The sequence below is a fragment of the Falco biarmicus genome, chromosome 13, assembly GCF_023638135.1.
Source record: "Falco biarmicus isolate bFalBia1 chromosome 13, bFalBia1.pri, whole genome shotgun sequence".
Taxonomy (NCBI): Eukaryota; Metazoa; Chordata; class Aves; order Falconiformes; family Falconidae; genus Falco; species Falco biarmicus.
In genome coordinates, this window is record NC_079300.1 from 5121259 (window position 1) to 5142744 (window position 21486).

At 42.9% G+C, this 21486-nt stretch overlaps 1 protein-coding gene across 4 annotated transcripts in view; it reads right to left on the reverse strand.

The window, feature by feature from the left end:
• Positions 1–1623: 1623 nt before the first annotated feature.
• Positions 1624–21486, reverse strand: part of GOLIM4 (golgi integral membrane protein 4) — a 36640-nt gene continuing 16777 nt past the window's right edge. Inside the window, exons 3-16 of one of the 4 annotated variants that reach the window (XM_056358486.1) lie at positions 20324–20373; positions 19522–19575; positions 18864–19014; positions 17431–17513; positions 16750–16833; positions 13640–13807; positions 12498–12830; positions 11037–11275; positions 8887–8966; positions 8287–8399; positions 6933–7100; positions 6110–6178; positions 3943–4023; positions 1624–3582 (exon numbers count right to left, since the gene is read on the reverse strand). In XM_056358486.1, coding sequence (XP_056214461.1) covers positions 3427–3582; positions 3943–4023; positions 6110–6178; positions 6933–7100; positions 8287–8399; positions 8887–8966; positions 11037–11275; positions 12498–12830; positions 13640–13807; positions 16750–16833; positions 17431–17513; positions 18864–19014; positions 19522–19575; positions 20324–20373 — 1829 coding nt within the window. In that variant the 3' untranslated portion in view covers positions 1624–3426. Of the gene's footprint in view, positions 3679–3942; positions 4024–6109; positions 6179–6932; positions 7101–8286; positions 8400–8886; positions 8967–11036; positions 11276–12497; positions 12831–13639; positions 13808–16749; positions 16834–17430; positions 17514–18863; positions 19015–19521; positions 19576–20323; positions 20374–21486 lie in introns of all 4 variants that reach the window. The other 3 variants (XM_056358488.1, XM_056358489.1, XM_056358487.1) reach the window with 3 other exon arrangements.

Consider the following 21486-nt stretch of genomic DNA (forward strand, 5'->3'; position numbering starts at 1 on the left):
ACACCGTTGGCACAGGACTCTCGTTAGTCCTCTTTGCCACAACATTATGCTGGGAGTCACGCTCTGTGAGCAGTAAAACTGGGAAAGAGCATTTCCCTCTGCCGTCTGCCCAGTATGCCCACAGCGCCAGAGCTGCGCGCCGTCTCCGGTTTATTTTTTAGGTCACAAACATCACTTTCTTGATTTAGCAGAGCATTCAGCACTCCCTGTGCCCCAGAAGACATCCTAGGGCAATGAGGACCTGCCATGTGGGTCCCCCTTCCCACCACCAGCTCATCTACCGGGTGGGACCGCGGGGCCTGGCACTAAGTGACGTGTGTCAGGTAAAGAGGTCGGGATCATTTTAGGGCGAGCAGCAACTGAGCAGGCAGCAGTGCAAGGTCTCGTGCGGTTTGCCTTGGCTTTTGCCAAATTACTGGAACCAAGGAATTGTGTTTTGAGTTGGAGCCGCTGGCAGGGAGCGGCGCTGGCCGGGGAGTCGTGGGAAAGCAGCGGCAGCCACTGCCGGAGCGGTGGCTGAGGCGCTGCAGAGGTTACACAGCGCTACCGTCAGCCAGGCCTCGAGTCTTTCCCGGAAAGTTGGTCTTCAGTCAAGTAACTCTTGCCCGAAGTGAATAGGCCCTTGATTAAGGACAGAAGAGGCTTTCATTAAGACCTTTCTTGGCCTGTCTGTGTTAGCTGTGAGTTCGTTATGCTTACTGAAGTAAACACTGCACCCGCTGCCAGTGCTGCCTTGCTCCCGCACAATAGGAGCCCTTGTTCTGCAGCTTCTCATTCTGGGCAGAGTTCTGTTGTCTCCCTGGGCTCTGGCCGGAGCCACAAGTCACCCGAGTGAAACCCTGCAGCCTGAGAGTAGACAAAAGGACATCGCCAAAGCGGCGTTAACAGAGGGGCTGCACGCCAGCGCGACGAGCGTCGGCTGTAGGCAGCAAACTGCAGAGGCGATGGGGGAGGGGGGAGCAGCAGCTTATTTTGGTGCAGAGGTGCTGTGCCAGCAGGTAGTTTGTACCCACAGGTGACTTTGGAAGTGGCTTTTTCTGCACTGTGGCAGAAAGGGGCCCGTGTTCCCTGCAGGCCATGCTGTAGCCATTAACACGCGTACCTAAAGCGTCCGGCTTGTTGTAAGTGCTAGGTACGGTGAGAAGATGGAGCCCTTTGCATTGGGAGCCCTCCCTGCCCCCCGTGAGCCGTCCCCTCTGTGGGAAGGGCTCTGCTGGCCTGAGCGGCCCCACACAGACAGCGGGGGTGGCCCCTGCCCCGCGGGGTGGGCAGGAGCGAGGGCAGGCGGCCCGTCTGTGTGCCCCTGTCAGGGGGGCCAGAAGGCTGAGGTGCTCTGGTGCTCCAGCTGGAGAAGGGCCTCGGTCGCGGTAACGGTTTAGAGAGTGCACCTCCAGCCCGCCAGAAGCTGCCCCCGGTGCTGGTGCTGCCCCCGGTGCTGGTGCTGCCCCCGGTGCTGGTGCTGCCCCCGGTGCTGGTGCTGCCCCCGGTGCTGGTGCTGCCCCCGGTGCTGGTGCTGCCCCGGGTGCCCCTCACCGACACGCCACGGCGCTGCCAGCTCCCTCCCTCTGCCACTCTCCGCTGCGCTCCGTTAACGCGGCATGAACGAAAACACCGGCACACTGGTGAAAGATCAGTAACGATACTCTAGTTTATTGACTGCAGTCAAGTTTTATTATGCCTCAAATAATTAAATACTGCAACCATGACATTAAAAATACAGGCCAATTTACCAAAATAATTGTATTCTGAAGATTATGTACATATTATACATTTTACAGTATCATGTAAACTTTTTTTTTTATACATAAGGTAAATCTGATCTATGGTAACTAGAAAACCCAAAATACCTGCTGACAAAAATCTTCCTATGAAACATAAGCACTGTGTCTGGGACATTTAGGAAAATTGCAAAGAATGGAAACCAGCTATAAAACATAATATAATTGAGTTAGTAGAAAAATGAATTAAATTACATTCATATAAAAAGTTAAACTAAAAACATTGCTATGCATCATTATTAAAAAAGGGAAAAATCCCAAACCCTCTCCTTTTATATATTAACACACACTTTCATGGGGAGCTACTGTGCACCTCATTTCCAGCAATGGGGCGTAGCCTAGGAAATCCAGATTCCCGTTCTCCTTTTAACATATATTAAATAACTAGGGTCTGTACCAATACAAATATTGTATATATTCATGCACCGTGATTATGTTCATAGTAGCCTACACCAAGGCACAATTTTTTTTGTCATTCCCCCCCCCCCCGCCCCTTACATTTCAGCATGCAGTGCTAGAGATGTTGGCTGTTCAAAAAAACTTCTGTGGGACTTCTCCCTAGTCTGATTTTTCACACTAGGGGACACAGAAATCCTTCCAGCATAGACTTAAATATAAATAAGTAAAAGAAGGTAAAGGCCTTAGTTCAACATCTTGCACCAAGCGTATCAACGCAGTTAATACGCCTTAACCCTCTCTACGGACTCCAGAAAGCATGTCACTGAGGCAATGTCATTTTATTTCTCCGGTCAAATATTTTAATATATATTAACTAGGAGAAAAAAAGTGTTCCTTCTATAAATCTTCATTCACATGACAGCTGTAGTGTTTTGGTTTGGCATAATGGATCTTCAAGTCTAAATTGGTTCGTAGCTCACATCTCATCTCAGCATACCACTATTTGCATTATCTGCTATGTAGTGCATGTAATTGAAGTACCTAGGCATGCTCATTAAAATAAATGCATAATTTAACTGTATATAAACAGCTGCCAAAATTAACAGCTGTTAACCTGGCTGTATTTTGAAGGCTTGTAAAACTTGCATATTTTATATGTTAGTTCTGCACCTATAAAAGGCCTGGTCCTGCAAATAGCTAGGCATGTGCTTGTCCGCAAGGATTTGAAGAATCTCAAGAGATTATAAGGAATGAAACTACCCCTGGGCCTCTCCGAGCAGCGCAGATCCTGCCCGGGGCAGGCAGCGGCCAGCCGTTAGTCAGCAAAGCTGCCAGGGAAGACCACGAGAGCTGGGGTGACTAACGTCGACGGCCTTTAGGCACTAGGTATGTTCCCTCAGATGGTGAACGTGTCCAAATTCAGACCAAACATCTGTCGGACCTGGACAAGGTAAGAGTGTATTCCAAAATGGCCTTTATAAAACATGCCCAGAATTACAAAAAATTAAACCTATAGGATGTCTGTTTATGTACAGCTGTAATAGAAAAGAAATCCTAATCTAGAGTATCAAAATACCGTATTCATATAAACATAGGAGACCATCTAATAGAAAAGTAAAAAGTCTAAAACACAAACTTTTTTGGGAAATTAAATATCCTAAAAAAGTTGTTGGGCTTTTTGGAAAAAAAAAAAAAAAAAAAAGAACAAACACACACAGGAATCTTTGTGCTGGAAAAAAAAAAAAGAGGACTACATCTCCCCTCGTCTACGAGTTTTTGCTGCAACAGCTCTGCCTTCCTCCTCCTCGTCCTCCTCCTCGTAATTTTCTTCATGAACTTCTTTTTGGTTGTTCTCTTCTTGCATTTCTTGCTCTTGATCTGCTCCTCTGTTATTCTTTTCATCTGCCTGATTGGGGGGGAGGGAAACCCAACAAACAAACCCAGAACAGCAGAGTCAGTGCATCTGCCAGTTTCCTTACAGTTTATTTTTGATGAGATGAAGCTAAGGGAAAGGAAGAATGACTGTCAGCTGGAGTTGTTAAAGCCGATGGACAGAAACAGGAAAGATTTTCAAAGGCCTCCAGGCAGCAGGAACTGATGTGGGGGTGGAAGGATGAGCAAAAGCATGTTGGGACAGCATGAAATTTTAAGGTCTGTGCTCTAAAGCAAGCTACAACAATTATTATATAATGGCACTGTGACATGATCGCAGTTATGTTAAGTGTTTAATCATGTCACCGAGTTTGTGGGTTTATACACTACTTACATTTTCATCATTTTCACCATATGGCTCTTCAGCATTGCGTTCCAGTTCTCGTTTCTTCTCTTCAGTCAAATCTTCCTGGATCTACAAAGTACAGAAACATTCTGTATATTTCAATTTCCTTTAAAAAAGTAGCCTGTGGCATAAATGTATGCATTTTCACAGCGACACTTTTACAGCACGAAGATTGAAAGAGAGGGAGAAGAGGGCACGGAGAGGTTAGAGGGGGGGTGGAAACCAACCGCCCAACAATGGGGAAGCTCACTTCCTCTGAGAGCATGTTTCACTTTTAAGTACCATTTTCACAGACCTTCCCATCATCAGCTAACACTTCCAGATTTCCATTCCATGTTTTAACTTCAGATATATATTATTTTCTCCTTGTTCTTCAGAGTAAGAGTCATGATGCAGCAAAGAGACAATACCGATCCTTCCACCCCACCCTGGGCTCCTACAACTGTTTCAGCTCCGATGTGCAGTGCACGTATTTAATGGTAACTTTGTCCACGTTTTCCCAGCAGTTGAGTGCTCCTTCTGCCAACTGCTCTTGGAAAGCCACAAAAGAGCAAGGGAGGACTGGGAGCGAAGAAGAATCTCTCCCAACTCTACCCTTGGAAAGAGCAGGCCATGCTGAATCTGTGTTCCAGATGTTCAGGTCCTGAGCTATCGCTTCGACATGGTTTAGTGGTGGACTTGGCAGTCCTGGGTTAACGGTTCGACTTGATGATCTCAAAGGTCTTTTTTAACCTCAATGATTTTCTGGTTCAGCCCTCTCCCTCGCTTCCACGTCCCTTCAGGTGCAGCTTTGAAAGAGCTATGCTTTTCAAAGTAAACTTGTCTTTCGGAGAATGCTGTTCTGCGTTCTGCTCCAAAGGGTGTCCTGCGAGCCGTGTCATATGCTCCTCCTGTAAGGCTGTACAGCCCTCCCGTGGGAAAAAGCTCCTTCACCTGGCTGGGAAACATTCGCCACTCAGTGCTGCCACCTCCCCTGCCGCAGAGCGAGGACCAGACTGCTGCTAGCAGCTGCTGTCATTCTCCGCAGCAGCAACAGCAACAGCCTTCCCAACACCACCGCTAGCAGGAGAGTGCGTTCAGCAGCTGCTTCCAACAGGAGGCAAAGCTGCTGGTGAACAAGCTCTCTGGGGTTAGGAAGTGCTGCCAGCAGAAGGGCAGCCACCGAACCTGCATCGCTTTGAGGGATATGAGGGCAAGATCTGAACAGCAGCAAGGTACAATACTTGAGCCCACCTACTACAGAATCTGTTCCTGATTACAGCATCTGAATTCTTTCTTGATTGCTTGTTCGATGACTGCTCACTCTTTGACCAGTATGCTTACCGGAAGTATTATAGTCCTTTATCAAGAACATATTAAATGATTTCCTGTAAGCCAAAGAGCAGTTGCCAAGACTACCCCCAGTTCCTCACGACCTTGTTTGATTTAAGTAACCTTCTTCTGAACTAGTGGATCCCAAGTGCACACCAGCTAATCTAGACAAAGTGTTCCCCACAAGGGAGTAATGAGTAGCTGTTCCTGTTGCTTTTTGTAAATCATTATGTAGGAAGTAGAAAACGGCAATTGATTGGGTACGTATCGGAGAACTGCAGGGCAGCTTATGCTAGCGCATGCATAACGAGCGTGCCATTCAGCGTCGGGAGGAAAAAGGCCCTTCCCCTCGTTTTCCCCTCCAGTTCAAAGCGATGTGCTAACAGCTCCTGACTGACTCCACCAATAGGAGGGGCTTACAGACCGTGCATTGCTTGGGAGGAGCACAGATAAATCAAAGTCAGAGCTAAGGAATAAGTAGCTGGCCAAGGAAGCCAGTTTGCCTGGAACAGCAGCATGTGATTAGAGATGCAAAGTTAACGAGGTTTTCAGTGACCTTCAGAAGGCTTGAGGTTTTCAGGAATTCTTCCTTGCGTTGTCAAAGGCTTAATCTTTTCAGTTACTGCACAATTAATACCCTGTTGCATGAACTGCAGCACATAAGCACGAGTAACACCAACAGTGTCCAGGAGTGGACAGCAGAGTAATGGCAAAGACATCCTATGTTTCTTAGAGTCAAAGTGACTTGGGTTCATCTGGCACTTATAAAAGATACCAACGGTGAATGTTAACGGTGATGTGCTGTGCTACCCGAGTCCATGTATGCTTATGTCTGTTTTCTTACCTCCTCTTCTCCCTCTTCCTGGTATTGTTCATCCACATTATCTTCCTGCTGGTCAGGATTTCCCGCCATCTGCAGAAAGATCATATAAAAATTCAGTTCCACGTTCATGTCTATTAACTTTAGAAGACGGAAGGTTAAAGCTTCTTGTTCTGGAACTAAAACTTCGTGTAAAGCCAAAGTAACAATAATAGCATAAGAAGTTATAGTGCATTCATTAGTATTAATGATAGCCTGGCTACATGATTTAGAACTGCCCTAAATTAAAAAATAGACAGCAGAATAATTATAATAAAAATCACTTTGCAGAATAAAGCAAGACTTTCCATACTAAGCAGGAAGACAATGAAATATTCACACCATTAAAGACCAATGCCATAAAAATACCGATTATCTCTGCCTAGAGGAGTTTACAGTTTAAACACGGTTGAAATGCGCAGCATCCCCTGGAACGGCCACAGAGGGAGAATGACGCTGCTGCTTACAGCTGGCTGAGCGCTGATGGCACGGAAGGGATTTGTGCAAAGACACGAGGACTGATGAACAGGTGCTCTTTTTATGAACGGGTGCTCTTGCAGGGGCTTGTGCGACGGTAAATACAGGGGCCCTGAACGACGGGACTACAGAGCCTCGCTGGGTGGAGCCGGTGATGAAAGGCATACCAGCCCATCACCAGGAAGGACTCCACACTTTTACCTGCACTGTCATGTATGGCTTAAGAGATCTTAAAAACAACCCAAACAACCCAAGTTCAGCATTCTCTCACCAAGCTGTGCTATACTATCCTTAAAGAGGGCCTATAGGTGCTTCCTTTCCTTTTACTGACCACTAGGTGCTCTTCCATTCCTGGGTGTCCTTGTTTCTGACTGGCTTCCTTGTGCTTTTCGTTTTCATCAGGTAGATTTTCTTCTCTCTCTTGCTCAGCTTCCTCGAATTCATCTTCTCCCTGATTGTTGGGGTCATCAGCAGGATTCAAATCTTCCACAGCTGCCTTCTGTAATTTTCAGAAGTGAATGTTAAATACATATTTTTATCTCACAGTCAGAGTCCGTTTCCCTTGAAAGCTACCCTAGCATGAGCTATGTTAGAGCCAGCTCCGGACCTGCTGAAACCAGCTGGAATCTCTCCACAGGCATCAGGGGTCACTAGATCAAGCCCTACCCAATACACAAGTGTCAGTTCCTGAAAGAAAAAGTACTGCAGCACTGAGCACAGGCAGCACTGCGTAGGGGTACCTGGCTGCTTGAAACAGATTGAATCTGATGACTTTTTCACATCGGCTGTAGAACTCCTTTTGTGTACTGACTATCTGACAACTGACAATGCCTGATAAGGCCAGGTGAGAAAAGATAAGAGTTTAAATGCTCATGGCTCCAAAGAGCTGATGTGGTCTTTTAGTACCAGTCTGTCCTGCAATATTGACCTTGTCTACTCCTATAATAAAACAAAAGAAAACAACACTCACTTGTCATCGTACTTTGCGGTTCAGAAAATGAGCATTTTCTTTCTGCTTATCGTTCAGTAAAAACATTCTTTATAGCTGAGAAGTTAAAGATCCTTTAGAAATATCTGCTATACAGCTTAATTTGCTGAGGGGAAAGGAAGTAAAGACAATATGCTTGGTGTTCCACAACCCCAAGTAAGATGGAGCTTGGGGGAAGGCGCAGGACTGAATATTCTGCATCCAGATCTCCGGGTAAACGACATCATGGCTGTGTTAGTGCTGAGGTATGACCTCTTTCAAGATCTCATGCTTCTTCTGTAGACTCCAGCTGGCTCCAGTGGCTATTGAGTTAGCTCATAACCTCTTAACTAAACTCAGCGTGAAAAATAGCATCACCGCTCTTTTTGACTGACCGCTCCTGTTACTTTTTTGAATCCAAGTTGACCTGTTCAGGTTCCAGCTAAGTCCAAATCCTTTATTCCACCTAAAGTACAAATCAAAGGAATGTAGAAAAAAACCCAACTTGCTTCCAACAAGGAAGCTTTTTCTGACTTCTTCCCAAATCAGTAAGGACAACTTTAAATAGATCTTAGATGTAGTTTTAAACTGTCAAACTTGTCTTCCTAGCAGACCTCTGGTTCATCTTATTTCTGTAACATGCAATTATACTAGATGAGACTTTTGGGTTTTCACTTCAGTAACAACTGCAATCCATAGCATCCTAATTCATACTCACTGATTCATCAGCCTGCTGATTTTCTACTTGATGCTCTGGTTCTTGCTGTTCATTTGCATTATTTTGATCATCATCTTCACCTTCATCCTGGTGGTGGTTGTCGCGTTCATAAGCTGACAAATATTTTATATTGTTATTGTATTACAGCGGTTTCTAGTTAGCCTTTTAAAGAGTCCCCTACATACTAGCTTGCATACGTGCTTTTAGCAGTAGGCAGCCTTTACCTAAAGAGCTTACCTAAACAAAAGGCGCTAACAAAATTGTTTTACTGCTAGCAGGAAAGTGACACAGAAAGATTATATAATTTGAAGAGATCAAACAAAATAGCAGGCAGAGCCAGGAACGTAACCAAGATACACAAAGCCCTATCCTAGTAGCTCAATCAAAAGGACACTTTTACTGTCAAGAACGTGGATATGATCTTTAGTAATTCCTGTATGTCACTCAGTTCAGCCAGTATTATTTGAGTTTCTGGTTTTAAATTGTGAGTTTGTATTTTACTTGAATCCAAACTGGATATGAAATTAATATTAAAATCTTGCATGAAAGGCAGTACACCGGGAACCTGTGAATATGGTAAAGACATAAATTGTATCTTACCTCCTTCCTCTTCGTGAATACCTTGCTCTTCTTCCCCTTGTACGATATCATGGTCCATGTTATCATAATGGGCCTGTTGGCTGAGGAAATTAAATGCCAATACATCATTTTAGTTTCAAAAAAACATGTTTCTGCTTTAATAAACAAACCATCCTACATCTTTGCCTCTCCCAGCTCCTGCCAGAATGGGTTCCAGTTTAGCTTTCTATTACCTAATGTTTTCTCGCATCCATATACTTTATAGAACAAAGACTTTCTTGTCCTACTGTGCTAACTTCTCTGCTTGTATTTCTCCATGCATTTCTGTCATACTGGTGGAATTTGCAGTCCTGAGGGATATGGGTCAGGCAAAGAGTAAAGTCAGGACCTGGAATTTCAGGAAAGCAAATTTCCAGCTGTTCAAAGAATTAGTCAATAGGACCCCTGGGAAACTGCCCTCAGGGACAAGGGAGCAGAACACAGCTGGCAGATCTTTAAGGATGCTTCCCAGAGAGCACAAGAGCTCTTGATCCCCAGGTATAAGAAATCAGGCAAGGAGGGCAAGAGATCAGCATGGCTGAGTCGAGACCTGCTGGTCAAACTAAACGGCAAGAAGGAAATGCACAGGGAGTGGAAGCAGGGCCAGGTATCCTGGGAAAAGTATAGAGATGCCAGCCAGTTGTGCAGGGATGGGGTCGGGAAGGCCAAGGCGTGGACAGAACTGAAGTTGGCAAGGAAAGCAAAGAATAATAGGAAGGGCTTCTACAGGCATGTCAGCCGGAAAAGGAAGGTCAGAGATAGTATACCGCCCCGATGAGACAGACTGGCAAACTGGTAACAACAGACAAGGAGAAGGCCAAGGTACTCAGCAACATGTTTGCCTCAGTCTTCACTGGCAAACGCTGGAGCGGGTGGACCACAAGGCAGGGACTGGGGGAGCAAAGTCCCTCCCCTGTAAGAGGAGATCAGGTTTGTGACCACCTGAGGAACCTGTACAGACGTAATGGGACCCTACAAGATGCATCCCAGAGTCCTGAGGGAATTAGCTGATGCAGTTGCCCAGCCACTCTCCATGATATTTGAAAAATCGTGGCAGTCAGGTGAAGTCCCAGCAGACCGGAAAAAGGGAAACGTTCACCTGTTTTTAAAAAGGGCAGAAAGGAGGGCCCTGGGAACTATGACCTGCCAGCCTCCCCGCTGTGCCTGGGAAGATCACGGAGCACATCCTCCTAGAAGCTATGCTAAGGCACGTGGAGGACAGGGAGGTGATTCAGGACAGCCAGCAGGACTTCACCAAGGGCAAGTCCCGGGGCCACAGTCAATCAGAGGGCTGGAGCACCGCTCCCATGAAGACAGGCTGAGAGATTTGGGGTTGTTCAGCCCAGAGAAAAGAAGGCTCCAGGGAGACCTTACTGCAGCCTTTCAGTATTTAAAAGGGAGCCTACACGAAAGACGGAGACAAACTTTTTAGCGGAGCCAGCTGCAATAGGACAAGAGGTAATGGTTTTAAACTAGAAAAGGGTAGATTTAGACTAATTTTAAACTAAGCAGAAGCATAAGGAAACACGACAGGCAGGGTGAAAGGCATGTAGAAGCTCCAATATCATGAACGTAACTGCATTCACAATAACACTATGATGCTGTCAGGATGCTGGTTTCTCCTGTAATCATGATTTTATCTCTACAACGCAAATAATACTAGCTGCTCTTGTCCAGAAAGTCCTTGTGGAATTACTTAAAAACAGTATCTCACATTTAAGAGAAACTTTAGCGTAGGTGCCCTCATATATATCTGATACTGGAGCTCCTCAGTACTCCAAGATCGTAACTGCTGCTTAGTGGAAAATAATTACTAATTTAAAGCAAGCTTTAAGACAAGGGGCATTGTATTCCAGAAGCCCCTAACCTCTCTCAAGGATGCACATGGCAATGTGCACTCATTACTCCAGGCTTCAGAGGCTTCCATAGTAAAAGGGGGAAAAAAAAGAAGGAAAAAATCCCCTTAAAATAGCAGTAAGATTTATCCTTGAAAAGAAGATGAGGCTCACTGAGTTTAGTTTCTGGGCAGTCAAGGCTTATAGCATTAAACCACCTTCTTTTCAAAGATGGTACGGTGGAAGCCATAAAACCTAGAGCACAGACCATGACAAACTCATGTAAAAGAATTTAACCTGAGCCGGTTTTTATAGAGTTTTTCTCCTTGTTCTGCCTGCTTCTGCAGCTGAAGCTCTTTTTCTTGAAGCTGTTGCTGCCGTAATAGCTGTCCTCGCAGCCTTTGCTGGTGCAGTGATTCCTGATGTTCCCGTAGCTGACTGGCTTCCTCTGCTCTCTGGGCTGCAAGATGTTGCTGCTCTAGCTGTTGTTCATAAGCTGGCTTATGTCTTTTTGTTACAGCTTTTGTTGATGTTATCTGTCAAAGAAATGTGTTAGTCATAGATTAATCATAATTTCAATCATCAGAAACAAGCATGCAGAACCCTATCAAGAAGGAAGAATATGCAGATGCTACATGCAATAGGCAAAATTACAGCAAAGTTATTTTAAGTTTTCTTGTCTCTGCTTAAAGTTTAATTATCGTTTTTAATGTTGGGGTGTTTGTGGAGGACATGAGGAAGGAAGAGGAGATAATGGGCTGGAGGAATGCATGCTTTTCTCACATGTCGATAATGATAAACCCACCAAGATATTACCAGTAAAGGAAGTTTTGATGGCTGGCAATTAAGTCAGAAAATACGTTTCCATTGATTTACCTGGTAATTTCAATCGGGGTTGCTTTGAGCCTTAAGTGAGACTCTGCACACTGTTACAGTCAGCAGTACTCTAACTGCAGTTTCACAGCTCAACCTATTGCTGCTGTTCTAACCCGCTGCACCTCTTCAACAACGGCTTCGCATCGCAGCGGAGTCATACAATTAATCTGCTAGGAGACTAAGTATTTACAAAGCCTGAGGTGAGATCAGTAAAATATATTCTCCACTGGAGATCCAATCTAGAATGTAAATCCAGGATTTGCAGGTTTTATTTAGAGCTGCATAGAGCAAGACTTGCCATTGCTATGCACTGATTTCCCCTGGCTATTTTAGTCACGTTCATCTTGCAGTTAAAAACCTCCTGTCAAACGACAGAGAACATTTAGATGGAAATGTGTTTACAGAAGGGAGGTACATCTGACAAGGAAACACACTGCAATTTGCTGAGATGCATCGAATTAGTAAGGCAGGACAGCTCTCCATCAGTGATGAAGATAAGTCTCATTCTCATCTTCTTCCCATCAGCCACCACAGGCCTCAAATTTAAAGCAGGAGATGAGATTCAATCTGACTGCTCTTTTTTTCCATCTGTTGCTTTTTATCAGCAGAATTAATGTTCATTAAGCTGCACTTGGCCAGCACTGTGGTACATGTGTGCTGACGGTGAGTCTGAAACCTGTGCATCCAAGTGCTTGGAGTCCCAAATTTTCTATGATGGTAATTTTTTTCTAAAAACCAGCGAGTGGTCCAGATCCCAAACTTTCTGTAAGTATGACACTGATTTTACCTAGAAGCAGGCGAGTGCAATACACTGCCAGCAATCGCAAGAGATGCCTCATTTAAACAGCAAATCTAATCAATTAGTAGAAAAGAGCTCCATACCTCTGAATGAAGATGATCGCCCAACATGTTGGTTTCCTCTTCCTTCTGTTCCTGTTTTTTCCAGTCATGCTCTTCTGGTACTTGATCTTGTTCCTCCTCCAAGTGCTCAGGCTGACCTGCCTGCTCCATTTCTTCCTCTTCAAGTTCTTTTTTGCGTTCCTCTTCGACTTGATCAACACGTTGCTCGTCATCCTCTCCAGCTTCTTGCTGCTCCTGGATATTCAGTTCTTTGGTATGCTGGCCTTCATTAGCCCTTCTTTGCAAATGAAAAGGCTCAGCTCCATCTTCTTTTTCCTGGGTATTTATTTCTTCTCTCTCTTTTAGCTTCTCGTTCTGCAAAAATCACACAAGATTACGTGTGCACAAGATATTACGGATTACTTATTTTCAAGAGAGCCAAGGACCAGATACGGATGCCTTTACTCCAGCCTGCAGTAGCGAAGCTGTTATCAGGAGAGCCAAATGCCTGCTTTGGAACAAGCTAAGCCTCCCGCCAGACGGTATCAATACCTGATTCTTGGCGCTGCGCAGCTAGGCAAGGTGCTGTACAACTGCATCATAAAGTCGGTTAAGCTTCATTTTATCTGAAGTGGAACAAAAAACTCCTACAATCCTGTATCTACAAAGCTTTGTATTTTTATTTCCTGTAGGTTCTGCTGGCCAAGAACTCTTGTCAAACAAAACCACAACTGATTTCGTACCTTCTAGATTTTAACCACAACATTGCTTTTTTCTTTTTGAACATCAGATAGCGTTAATTTTAAAGATACTAAACTTAAGTGAAACTGGAACTTTATAAAACACATGAAAAGACAATTTCTTCAGAAGTTGTTAAAGCTTGTTCTGTAACACAGGAGATATCTAAAGTTATAGAGACCACTTACTATTCAAAAAATTAAGATCTTTAGCAACTTCTTAAAGCAGCTTACATAAACCAGTTTAAAGTGGTAATGAGAAAAGGTCTTCGTGAATGTATTTTTCTACTACTCAATAAGATTAAACTGTTCCTTACCACTTTATTCAAGAATTGACAAACGTGTACAATTAAACATACGCTTCTAATAGACATTAAGCACAGAGCTAGTATTTTGCTGAATAAGAACCATTTCCTATAGCATCTGTAGCCAGTCAGTACTTTATACCTCCTCGTGCTCTTCAGCCACGGTTTCATGGTGCATTGGGAGGTCACTGCGGGGAGACGCCACTCGCACCTCTGGTTGCTCATCTGGTCGTTCTAACTTCTCAGGTTGTCGGAAACTTGGCATTTTGTTGAGTGTGTCCTTCAACTGTTTGTATTCCTCCACCTGGGACTAAAGTCAACACATTAATTATAGTATGTTCAAACCAATTTCTCAATAAAACGTAGTCACCTTGGAGTAGGCTTGCTGGCAAGACACATGGTAGAAAGACTCAATATTCATATTAGAGCAAATACTGGGGAGAAGAAGGGATGGGAGCTTTTAAAATGGGTTATTTCCACACACTAGATAATAACGACTCATCACGATCTTTTCAGCCAAAGTGCACATGCATATAAAGTATATTGGAAAAATCTCTGTGGGACAAAGAGAAAGATTTGTCTTATTCATGCCAAGCGGGAGAATTGTCAAAAGGGGATGATGCAGTTTTCCTGGCAGACTAAAGCTAGGGAAATCGAGCGCACCACAACTTCTCCTTTACTGGTAGAAAGAAGTGCAGTTCTTTCAGAAACAGTAGTTTTAAAGTATATATACACGTCATGAAAATGCCAAATCCTCAACATTTAGACAGGTGTTACACGAGACAACAGCCAACATACAGTACTGAGGCAAATAAAGTCATAGTACACCATTGGTGAGGAGCAAGGAAAAAAAAAGAAGAGCAAAAAAAGAAAAAGGAGAAGAGAGAAAATGTCAATGTCTAAAGTCTTCCTGAAACGAAACGGTAAAATGTTGTAATTTGATTTGCTGTTTAACTTTGTTCAAGATTAGGATACTTTCAAAAAGCTCTGAAGTCCACCATGAGAATCCACACCGGTTGGTACACCGGTCCCTGTCTATACAGCAGACATACAAGGAAGAGTATGTTATAAAGTAAAATTTTTGAGATAGACAGGATTTATAAAAGCCAATCAGCTGCATATACAAAAAGTGGTGACCCACAAAAGGGTTTCTCTGTTGCTCCAGTGGAGGTGGTGGGTGTGTTTACTACCCATTTTAAAGTCAGAGGTGCGTTTCATAATCCTTTTAAAAATTCAGTTTAAAAAGTGGCTACAGGTTCCACTTGGTGACTGTGTACGTCATTTTGTGTGTTATGTGGTATCATAGCAATCAATAGTACAGCAGACACGCATGATGCATTGATGTACAATGCATAATACTCATACAGAACAATATCCACAGTGCTACAGATTGACATGATGCAATGCGTACCAGCTCTGAAGCTAGACGCACCTCGAAGCATCTTCAAAAGACTATGGCATCCATTAAAACAGACGGGCCTAAAAGCAAAGCAGAATGCACAGTAATTACTCTTGTCATTCCAGAGGGATACTTCTGCTTCCTGATTAACTGCTGGAGAGTCCAATAAGAAATTTTAGAGGAAAAAATAGTATTTACTTCACATAAGACTAAAACGCAGGCCTCTTGATTTTTATTTTTCCCCCCCCTTCCACTCACTGACCATGCAGAAAGACTAATACACCGGTATATTTAAACAGTGCACGTCCAGATCAGAATCAGGTACTCCATGCCACTTGCACGAGTCACTAAGCTGAACATCGTGATTCAAGGCCATAGCTTAAAAGGTATTAATACTGGCAGAAAGACAGGGTTTATAAAAATATATAATGAATCTGTCTGGCTGCTTGAGCTATGGAAAAGTACAAAGATTGCAATGCCTTAAAGATTCAGGTCACAGATTCATTATTGCAGTATTGACTACTAGTATTTAATGTCTAGAATACACTTCGAAATAGAGGGGTCATTTATTGAGCTGTGTTTCTAAGCAATAATCCCTTGTGAACTTTCTGTAGCTGGTTTGCAGGAGAAACTAGGCAACTGTGCTAAATACCTTCTGTTCTGAAAGAATGTGCGAGACCTTCCTTCTCTTGAAGGAAAGGTTCTCCCTTTGATAAATGCCACGTTCTGGCTGCAGATAGAAAGGCTCTGTGCGCCACAGGTTTTCTAATTAAAGAACTGAATCAAAGCCAGGAGAACTAAATGGAGGTTCCCTTTGGATTTGGTGAACCTTAAATCAGACCCTGTATCTGCCCTTGTGGAATTTCAGATATTAGCAAATACATACCAAGTACCTAACGTGGCCAGTGGGAAAAGAGCTTAAAATTAGCTGCCAGCATATTTTAGTGCTGGAAATTCAGATCCTTCATATATTTAGTCTATGAGGGGCTTTCCTGGTCTTTCACTGTTTTTGAGTATCTACACATATTGACATGCCCGACAAACAGAACTGGGGAAAAAAAGGAGACCCAATGCTTTTAATGCTGCTAATGATTTTGTGGACTGTAAAAACACTTAGATTAAGAAAATTAGTCAGGAATAAAAATAACTTTACACTGCCTCATTGCCTTGCCCTCTGATCTTTCACCAATAGTCCTCCTCTGCTCCAACATTACTTCTACTTTCAGATTCCCAGTGGCCTACACAGCTTGTACTGGCACAGCTGACTGAATCTGCAACACTCTAGCAAAGTCTGCGCTTCACGGAGGGTTCACTTGAAAATCCCATTTAAGAAAGGTAATGCTTCTGCTTCTTTTAAACTTATTTACATTCCACCTGCAGTTTACGTTCCTCCATACATACTATATACTCTACGTCGGTTGCCGTGATGTATATAGCCTTATAAACCTTCCATACACATAAAGAGACTTTATAGCGCACCAGCGTCCAGGTCTTTCTAAGTGATACATGTGAATGTCAGTGTGGGATGTTAAACTAACAGACGTTCTATCAGAGAAGACAGAGAAAGAAAGGTATTTGACAGCTCTCATGGAAGCAGAGATACTCTTCTTATCAGTAAGACATGCATTCTTGGGCCTATAATATAGCTTTTTATTTTCCGACAGCCCTACGATTTGTTGCAGCTTCTTCTTAAAAGCAACCCTTTAACTCATGCATTTCCCTGCAGTGTGCAGCATGGTGCTGACTGCAAACTCCCCATGCGAAAGGCTACATGCACAGCGCTGCAGTCGGCTGGACTCGGAGAAACAAGGGTTAGAAGGTTAGGGCTCGCAGGAGCGGCTCGCCTCGCTGACCTGTGCGGCGGCTAGCGCACTCTTGTGGTCTTCCAGAGTCACTACAAGCTGGTTGTGTTGGGAGAGTAAGTTCTTATGCTGTTGCTACACAAAAAGAAGAACATGACACGTTTCACATCAAGTTCATTCTCCACGTAAATTAGGTAGCCTGGGGGATTTTGAACTAGGAAGATCATTCGATTTATTTCGAAAAGAAAATCCCGAGTTGGAATGACAGCATTTATTTATTTAACACGGAATGTACTTTAAAAAGGGAAAGCGTGCATGCCAGGGAAAAAAACTTGGAGGCCAGGATCTGCGTAACTATAAAATAAAGTTAGAAGTTGGAGTAGATGTTGATGAACACTTTTTTAAAAAACAGAGCTGGAAAACATTAATTTCAGCAAACTTAGATTGCCAAAACCCAATTCTTAACTTGCAAAATCAAATTTCCAATTTCTATACTAAATACATGTCTTCCTTTTTTTTTTTTCTTTTTTTTTCTTTTTTTTCAAATGAGCATGTACCCCTAAAGTGCAGGTGGCAAAAGAAAAGAAATCCAGTTCAGCCATATTCTTCTCCTTTCTGCCACATATCAGAAACTCTAAGTCTCCAGCATAGCCCATTTCTGGCTTGTTAAAACTTGGGAAAATGTTTCATTTTCCTAAAGGTCTTTAAAGTTCTCCCCAAAGTAAAGCCTACCTTGACATCTTGTAGCTGGGTGTGAATGTCTTGGTGAGCTTTTCTCAACTGCCTGTTCTCCTCCCGTAAGTTATATAAGGATTCTGTTTAAAAGAAATGATATAGAGAATTTAAACCCAGTCAGATCTATAATACCAGATTAAACACCAAAATTAAGGCTATAACACAAACCACCTAAAATCCCACAGAACTGCTACAATAAAAATGGATTAGAGTAATTGCATGGTTTGTTTATGTTAATCTCTCCCCAGCCCTATAAAAACCTTACATTTTCAAGCAGAAAGTTGTAAAATTTGGTTAAAATCTATATTAGTGCACCCAGTCTGCAACTGGAATTATGCATTGCTCTTCACACTGGGGCCTGCAGACAGCAAAATTCATTATGGTAATCTGAATCTTTAAAAGGCAGAGAGGAAGCCACCCTCCCCTCTTCTCCCACATCGCATCTGGTGAGTGAGAATTTTGTGGTGGGACTAAGCCATTCTTTTGGAAGAAGCACCCAGATGGCCGGCATACGTAAAAAGCTTTACGTTCTGGGACCAGGGAGAGGGGCTCCTCTTCCCACTTCTTACATTATGTTGATGTGGAATATTGCAAGCAGACACAGGCAGGCTCTTCCCACACTCCAAGCTGCTAGGCTGCAATCCAGCTCAGTCCAAGAGCTAGCTGTATGACTTCGCTGGTGCGGTGCCAAAGCAGAGCTAATAAACACAGCCTCTGCCTGCAAAATACTGTGCAGACAAAACTGCAGACAGCTCCAAAACTAACTCATGTGTTAGTGACACATGGCAGAAAGTGGCTGAAGGCCCTTGATGGGGAGAGCCCCATCCTTTTGTTCTGTGCAATTGTGTAATTAGGACCGAATAGGTCTGCCAACTGCAAAGAATCTCTTTAATAGGAAACTGGATGCCAAGAGTAAATAACGAATACTTCATCGTCCAGGTGTACAGGTGCGACATGTTTCAGACAAGGTGATACATGTAGAGCAAATGAGGTCTAAAATGTATGTAAAGTCACTTCATAAAAAAGCACAATTAAATCGCTGAGAGAAATAACAAATTCTTAGATTGCCTTTCAATTGAAAAAAAAAAAAAAAAAAGAGTAGAGGCAAACCGATTTTTCCAGTTTTATACAAGTCTTAGAACTAAAAATGAAAACCTGGATAAGTCAGCCTCTGGCACTTGATGGGCTTTTAAGTGCCGTGTTTCTTACTGTTTCTCTAATACAGATAGAAACACCAAGCACACATACGAACAGATTTCAGAAAGAGGCCACAGAAGGTCACAGAAGACTAAACTGTAACTTATCAGGAGGAAGGTACATGAATGACCTGTTAGCAAGAACAGAGAAAATGCCTTTCTGTCTCACATCACACAAAACACGATGACAACTACACATTTTAATACGGGCAGCCAGATGCAGGTTACATATACCCTTCAGCTTGGAGATCTCCTGCTCTTTTTCCTGCTGCAGTTGTAAGTATCGCTCCTTGTGATCGCTGAAGGTTCTGCTAAACTCTTCTCCTTGTTTTCGGTGATCCTCCTCAAGGTCGGCATGCTGTTTCTTCAGTTCTTCGTGTTGACTCTGCAAATACCAAGAACAGTTCTGTATCTGCATATCTGGTTAATATTGTCTTTGGCAGTTTGTTAAATAAGTCCAGATGAATAGGAAGCATTCATAACAAGAAGTTTATTATTCAAAGCATGCATATTGCAGCTCCTTTCAAGCACAAAATGATCTCTGTGATGAGTAGCCGCCTGTTCTAGGGCTACGTCACCTCACCCTGCAGTTGCACTGTCCCATTGGGAGCTGCTGAATGTGTCTAAGAAAATCCTTACATGCCAAGCTACATAAAGTCTGATAAGTCAGCATTCCACACAAGTAATTGCATTTGATAAGATTAAATTACCCACTGGAAAGCCTGACTAGGAAAAACTTCAGTAAATCATCGTTTAACGGTACTGCGGTAAGAGGAAGGCGCCATCGATGGACGGACATTCTGGAGAGAACCACCAGAAGCCAGCGAGGCCGTATCTCCCCGACACAGCAGAAAGCCCATTTCACAGGACACTGGCAACCTCGGTGACCTACCTTCAACATCTGGTGTTGTACACTCAGTGCACTGTATCGGCTGTTTGAGTCTTGCTGTAAAACAAGAACACCGGTGTGTTAAACAGAACAATGCTGTCACTCCTCTGAGCCCCGGACACGCAGTCACCCAGGAGCCACAAGCCAAGGGACACAGCTCCCCAGGAAACAAATTAATCTCTCTACCTGGTTTGGAACTTAGCAAGCAGATATATACTTTGCACTTACTGCAGCAACAATGTATTTTAACTTAGTTTACTCAGCTCAGAAACCGCTCCCCTGTTTCGACACTAAGTAGCCGTAAAATCCTAATTCACCGGCTTTATGAAGAGTTCCTTACAGGTCTCTGGGTCCTTTGCCAGATACAGCTTTCCTTCTGGCACTTGGTATATAAAACAAAGTTTCTTGATGTTTTCACACTTTCCAGTTCAAAGACCACGTGCTACAAAGTTGTCTCTGTCCTTTTCCCTGTGGACTAAGCTACAAAAAGATTTCTAATGCTTTCTTATTCCCCCTTCCCCTTAAAAATAGCAACATTATGTTTGAACTACTGTAATATAAACAGGAAGATGCTTTCTAAATTAATTTTTCTGGAAAGATATTAGCATCTCCTACTACAGCTCAAATAAATGGGATTTGCAGAGCACTTATGCACGCAGAGTAGAAATGGGATAAATGAGAGCTCTTTCAATTAGTATTTTGTAAGACCTCTTCCTCTGAACGTTATAATTGCACAGCATTTCCTGTTTCTTGCAACCCAAATAGCATCAACTATTAAAAACTTGTACTAGGAATGATGACTTACCCTTCCTTTATTTAGCGTTTCCTGTGCTTCTAGTTTATAAACAAGAAAATCTACAACATAAAAGGGAAAAAAACTGATGAAAAAAGCCAGGAAGATTAGAATCTGTACTTAAATAACATCACTGTTGCGTACATAAATTCTCTTAAGAGCTGAATACTTATGCAGTTACAATTTTCCAAAAGATCTTAAAAAGAAACCGACTATGGAGAATTTAACAAAATGCTCAAATTTTGACAAAATATTTTCATTTAAGAGTTTCATACCTTAGTGTGAGAGATAAGGGGTACAGACTACAGGTGGGTAATTAAATCTGCTACACGAACTCTCTCAGTAGAGACCGAGTAACATCATTCAAAAGGAAAAGGACATTTATAAATCCTGTATTATTGTATTAGGATTAAAAAAAAAAAAAAATAAATAGTATGTTTTAAGAAGTATGAAAGTCTAGGCTAAGTTTAAATAAAATTAAAAAAATTTCCCCTTTTATTCCTTGATCCTCTTTAGGATTTGAAAATGCCGACTCGCCTTTGCACAGCAACGGGACAGCTGTACACTAGATGGCCCCAGAAAGCTGCTGAGGACTGCACAGTAAAGAACAATTTCTTACAGGTTCTTTATCTTTGCTGAAGTACTTGCTTTAATTCAGCAGCTGAGTCCTCAGTCTTAGGAAGAATACAGTCTTACTTTGAAAATTCTAGTGCATTTAGAACAACCAAAGACTTGGAGAAAACTCTGAGGATTGCATTCTGCTGAAGTTTCATAGAAGGCAGATGTGTAAGAAACACAGCGTGTGCCAACCTTTCCCCCTCACACGCACCTAGAACTTAGTTTTAATCAGAAAAAGGTACGTAAGCATGTGTTTACCCTTAAGCATGTGTAAAAATACTGATTCAGAGTCTAATTTCACATTGATGGAATGCAGAAAAAGATCCCTTGAATTTGGTACGAGTGTAAAATTTGCAGCATGCCAGAACAGGATTTACACACGTCCATACTCCACATACAAGTTAGGTTTATGTACATCGATATAGACGCATTCTCAGTGTGGATTATGCCATGTTGTGGTGATCTGTAAACAGTACTAAAAAGATCAGACAAAATATATATGTAATTAGAAAGACGTACTAAAAAGACCACCACAGATCTGCCAGGGTGGTCCTGCT